At 39.5% G+C, this 6000-nt stretch overlaps 1 protein-coding gene across 3 annotated transcripts in view; it reads right to left on the reverse strand.

The window, feature by feature from the left end:
- The window catches only part of nfkb2 (nuclear factor of kappa light polypeptide gene enhancer in B-cells 2), a 32414-nt gene extending 26692 nt beyond the window's left edge, over window positions 1-5722 (reverse strand). The window contains exon 1 of one of the 3 annotated variants that reach the window (XM_012966427.3): window positions 5571-5722. Coding sequence is in view for 2 of the 3 variants with exons in the window: in XM_012966426.3 (XP_012821880.1) it covers window positions 2946-2981 (36 nt within the window). In the remaining variant the exon portion in view is untranslated. 3 annotated transcript variants of the gene reach the window in all.
- Between the last annotated feature and the right edge of the window lie 278 nt (window positions 5723-6000).

The raw sequence follows: 6000 nt of genomic DNA on the forward strand, positions 1-6000 counted from the left end.
TACGGGAAAGTTATTTAAAATTGTTTTCTTTCATTAGGCAAAACATTATTTTTGCGGTTGACATGTCTTTTAATACAAAATATATCAGAACTTTATATGCTTGCATGGAGAAATCCATTTTTTGTTAGTTATGTGACTAAAAAAAAAAAAAAAAAAAACAGTAGCCCTATTCCAGATTTATATTAGTCATACAGTTTTTCTGCCTGTTCTTTTTATTAAAAAATATCTATGTGTTTTGTTGAACTAAACAAGAAAATGAAACTAATTTCACTTTCTAATTTCTTGTTACTTCCTGGTTCTATAAAGCAGAGGAGAAGCTGGTAAAATAAATTACCTGCCCAAAGATGAGCCCTCTGTATGATAAGCTATGATAAGTGTGTATATAAGTCTATAAAAAGGCTGGTTAGTATTGATACACAGCTCAGTATTCCCCTTTTAACAAATTATAATGAAGGAGAGAGGAAGTGAGTTCAGTGAAAAACAAATTTGTTTTCCATTCATACTTATATATTCATACATACTTGTATTGGCAACAAATGTGAAAAATATAGATTATGGAATTTAAAAAAATACATTGATCAATACCAGGTCTATTTATTGTGCTTATTGTTTTGCAAAGGTGTATATAGGTGTATACTGTCCCTTTAAGTGATGACAGCATCTCTTTACATTAAAAAACTCTTGCATTTATAGGGTAATACATTAACTCTATGGCACATATGCATTGCATGTTACGTTGATTTAATGCATGCTTACATAAGCTTTAAATACAGCACTGCATTTTCACATTCAGTCTTTGTCCACAGTAAGCTCTGTGGCATAACTAATGCAATAAACACATACACCCAAATATACTGAGACCTATAGCCAGAAGAAGGGTAGCTAAAAGTGAGTGCTCTTAAAATACTCCCCAAGTACGTCACAGTATGACACACAAGAGAATGTACATAGAACATTTTTAATGGTAAATGAAATACCCAACAGCTTCTGAATCACACAGATTACTAATAATGTTCCCCAAGAGAATTACAGGGAAGTACTGATGAGTAAATATTAAAACGTTAAACAATGCTATGGGTTCTCATATTTGCAAAGTACAGACACAGAATATCACCCCAACTGCACTCATCATTTTCTGCTTGAAATGAATTGTTTGTAGGTCTGAAAGTATATTACAAGATAAGGAGAAAGACTCCTTAATAATTGCAAAAGAAGGGGCCTACTGTGCAATTTGGACATCAACTTGGGTTGCCAAAGAACATAAATTTGTTGATTAGGGCTGTCGGTGGATAAGCTCCAGAGAAGTAGTAGTTACATCCACAGGCTGGTCTGTTGAAACTGCCCCTACATGCCCTACTAGTCAGTCAAACTGCCTGACAAGATCTAGGCATGTTACAACCTTAAAGGACATGTCAACCCAAGAAATAATGTTTTGCCTAATAAAAGAAAACTCTAGAATAAAATTCTACGCAACTTTCCAATATTAATTTATTAAAGATTTTTAGTGCTTTAAAACTAATTCCTGGTTAACATTTTTAAACAATGTTGCAAAGGTCAGTCTCCTCCAGCAAGACAGGTCTGTCAATCAGCTGGCTTGTGTTACATTGTTTCAAATGTCAGAGCCACCAGGGCAGAGAATAGAAAAGGGCAAACACTGCATAGCAATAATATATACAAATAACTTTTGATTATAATAATTTCTAACTAATGTATACTGCAGATTTGCTTAAAATTATGTTTAAGTCATGTTTTCTTTTATTAGGCAAAAAAATATTTTTAGGTTGATATATCCTTTAACCCTATGACAAAGAAACATATCTGTGGATGTTTTTTTCTGTTGGTTAATATTATTTCAAGACTGGACTATAAAAGTACCATCTAACTTTTTTTTTTTTATTGCTACACCAGAGATTGGAGGCCTATGCCACAAATATATTTTTTCCAGGTTCTTACCATTCCCCCTGCCCAATAAGCATTTATCAGGGTCACATAGTATCATAGATAATTCCTGTTAGTAATCCATAGCAACCAGCAACAAGTTGTTAATGCTTTGCTGCTCTACTGTATTCCACAGCTTGCTCAGTTATGTTATACTGTCATATAAAACACACTGCAAACAATCTCATCTCCAAAGAAAATCAGGATGTATAGCTATTGAAATCAGATTCTGTTTGTTCTGGATTTTTTTTCCATGCAAGCAAAATACTGAGCAGAAACAAATGATTTGTGGCTCTTATTTACATGGTGCATTGAGCAACACTGGGTGGTAAAAATATACATAGCACTGACAGGCCAGGAGGAAATTCATGTAGACAAATGATACCTCTTGGCCTTTGAACAAAACTCAGTGATATTAAAACAGGGGCCCAAGTCGCAATCCTTACTATTTACTTTCTGCAAAACTAACAGCAAATTATTGTAAGATAATGCCTTCCCTAATGCAAAATATTAAAGGTTGCCCTTTTAAAATCCTTTATCTGTGACTATCCTACATATAGGAGTCTCTCATAAGAGTGTACTGACTCGAACTAACAGCACCATGTCCAGTACCAGGTCCAGTACCAAGGCTGTGGGAGGTAATACAACTTAAAAAAGCACACACACAATAACAACCATAGCAATTTGTGTCTAGGAGGCAGCTGGCACACAGGTACATCTCTCTGCTATTGCTAGCTCAGCACTTGTTTATTCTGTAGTGAACAATGGCTTCTGTAATATATATAGTGAATAATGTACCCCCTATTGCAAAATATATATTTATAATGTTCATTTGCTTGATTACACAGTAGCAGAAGCTAGAAAAAAAGTTATTTAATGGTTTTTACGGTAAGTATTATAATAATAAAGCATTCTGAAACACTAGATGCTTATCAGGAAACACGTTAGCCCAGATTGTTTCCAATGGTTCTAGCAGGGAAACAATATAGCAATATTTCAGTACTTACAGGATCAAAGTTTTCTATCTTCAGAGCAGACATCATGGAGGAGCTCCTTGGTTTCTTCTGGTATAAGTGTATCGAAGGGATAGAGGAGCACAGTTTATCGCTTGATAAAGAAATAAAAGGGTCGTATTTCAGATCACCTTCCTAAAGACAAGCAGCATAGTCAGTGACGTGCAGGCATCCTGGTGTCCCCTTCTTCAGAAACCAAAGTGAATCCTGCTTACAGGAAATGAGCAAGACTGATATGTAGACAGAATCAGGGGGAAAAGAGAAAATGTACAGCGCACAGGAACCGAATTGACACACATAAAAGGAGCAAAGGGGACCAGCCCCAGGAAAGTTGGAGCGGCTGAGGAAAGTCCCTAAATTACCAGCGCTGCGAGAAGTGACCTCATAGTCACGTGAGGAAGAGGGACCAATGAGCTTAAAGCAGGAACAAGGGCAGCGACGAGATAAATAACCCTTTCTGCAGTGTAAGATGGTGGCTGTGTAGCCTGCTGCCTGCTGAAGCTGCTTGGTTTTCAAGAAAAAAAAATAAAGAATATGTAATAGTACACTATAGGGTCCTCCAGCTTAGGCAGCACACACCTTCATACGCGCACAAACAAAATCATTTTTTTGCCGCTTATCCCATGTACGGTTTTGCTCGCCGTCATTATAACTGCAGAGCAGTAGAGCGCAGAAAACAAGTGCAAAGCGGAATAAAGTGGACGCAATTGACCATATTTTTCACCAAGTCTAATTTTAGCCACAGCGAGTGCAGCCAGTGCATTTAAATGGGTGAAATCGAGTTTTCGTCAGATGGCGAAATTCCCAGTGCTTGCCTTTAGTTACAAGTATGCTGCTCGTATTGACGCAGGCTCCAATGGGAACCCTGAGTACCACCACCATGGGATGGCATACGCAGCGCAGCGTTTTGCCGCAATCACTGAACAAATCTCCCTGTTCTCGGGTGACTAATCTCCCCGAGTTGTCATCAGCTGCCATCCCACCGGCGAAAATGTAAGTCGCCGGTGGGATGGCACACGCCTCGCGAGGCAACTTCGGCGATTTGCCGAAATCGCATGTGCAGCGTGTGCCATCCCACCGGTGACTTACATTGTCGCCGGTGGGATGGCAATCCAGGGAGATTAGTCGCCTGCGAACAGGGAGTCTTGTCACGGGTGACTAATCTCCCCGTGTGCCAGAGCCCTGAGAGGAAACTGCAGCAATTTCGGCGCCGCGTATGCCATCCCTCTGGCGATTTACATTCTAGCCGGTGGGATGGCATATCGGGGAGATTAGTCGCCCGCGACAAGGGAGATTTGACGCATGGCGACTAATCTCCCCGTCTGTCACAGCCCTAATAGGCGCAATAGCATGCTTTTGATCAGAAACGACTGGGCGGCCACTTGGTGCAACTATGGAGCTGTTTAGACATAAGCACCTATAATAAATGGTGTCACTACAGGAAGCAACTGCATCCATTGTTACGTGACTGTACTTGTGGCTGTGATAGTAAATAAACCCTTAGGTTTTCAAAAGGTATCTTTAAGTTATTACACACTGAAATACACAGACCCTATTTGCTACCCAATAACTGGAAGGTAGCCAAAATTCAATATTAAATGTGCTTGTGTGGTACATAACATTAAAGAAAGAAGTGCAAGTAACTTACTCTCATAACTTAGGTGTTTTCCTTGTAAATGTTTTTTTTGGGGGGAAACTTACATACATTTTATTTTTGGTTTTTTTAATTAGCTACGCCCTTTTCCCCAATGAGAAAATACCTAGACTCCCTCTTCTCCCACTCACTCCCACCAAGACTTTTCATTAGTTCTTTCTTCTATATATTAAAAGCTCTTATTTGCTTGATCCTTTCCATCTTTTATATCAGACAGCCTACATTTGTGTGCATTGTTTGTGTGCACTGTTTCCTGTTTTCCAGCAATGGGAAGTCACTGGCAGCTAATGGCGGCTTCATTCCGATAAAGATAATTTGGGCCTAAATTATCAGGATGCATTTATTGGCAAAGTGCAAAAACTAATGCAATTTTGTGTTCTTTGAAATACCATACAGAAAGACTATGCCAGGCTACTTAATGGTGAGGGGCTAATTTATTCATTTCAGGGATTTTTCCATGTTCATTTTTTTTCTGTACTTGCATTTCACCTATAACCAGCCTAAATGGTTTTAGAAATTGCAAAATGCTTGGAACCGTATGCGCCTACTTTTCATGTTCTTCTGTATGAAAAATACTAGGGGTCAATTATTATTGCCATTGTGACAAATGCAGGTGTACTAAAGGCCAAAAACATTCCCTTTAGTGGTCATTCACTTTGGACTTTTAGCAGGGGGAGTGCTGTGCTCTGCACCTCAAGCAAAATTAATGAAGCACAAGTTAGGAGGGAGGGGATAATGTTTATGAGCGTCACCCTCATATCTCATGAAAACATAGCTGGTGAATGCAGGAAGTGCTGTTTTTATTGAGGAAGCGCAGGTCTCTTTGTTTTGGAGACCCAGGGTCAGAGTGGGGGGTGCAGGGCCCACCGGGGCTGCTACCTCAGGGGCTCCTGTACCTATCTAAGGAGCCCGTGCAGGGGCCTCCACAACCCATCCGACCCCGAGCACACGTAATTTTCACTTACCTTTAGCGCCTGAGGTGAGGGAGACAGTTGGCTCAGGGGAGTGCCCGGTGGGGATCGGGTCAAGGTCAGTGGGGCCCACCAGGTTTTTTCTCGGTGTATGTATGTATTTGTGTGTGTATGTAAGTATCTATGTATTACTAAGCATGATTTAAATGGGAAAGCTCAGCTGGAGGCAATAATTGCCCAGCTACCTGAAGAGCCTTGCTCCACACTTACTGATGTGTCTGATATGCTTGGGTGACCTACAATGCATTTCTGGGACTTCAATTTTTTACATTTATTGTCTGCCAATTATTTCATGTTCAGGACATCCTCTAATGTTTTAGTGTTTTATCCTACAATTTGAATCTCAGTGTTAGTTTTAGATCATTGCATTTAACCGTATGATTGATATTTGAAAGTTCGTCGGAAGAAGACTAATACCTGGATG

Source organism: Xenopus tropicalis, chromosome 7 (genome assembly GCF_000004195.4).
Source record: "Xenopus tropicalis strain Nigerian chromosome 7, UCB_Xtro_10.0, whole genome shotgun sequence".
In the NCBI taxonomy this organism is placed as follows: domain Eukaryota; kingdom Metazoa; phylum Chordata; class Amphibia; order Anura; family Pipidae; genus Xenopus; species Xenopus tropicalis.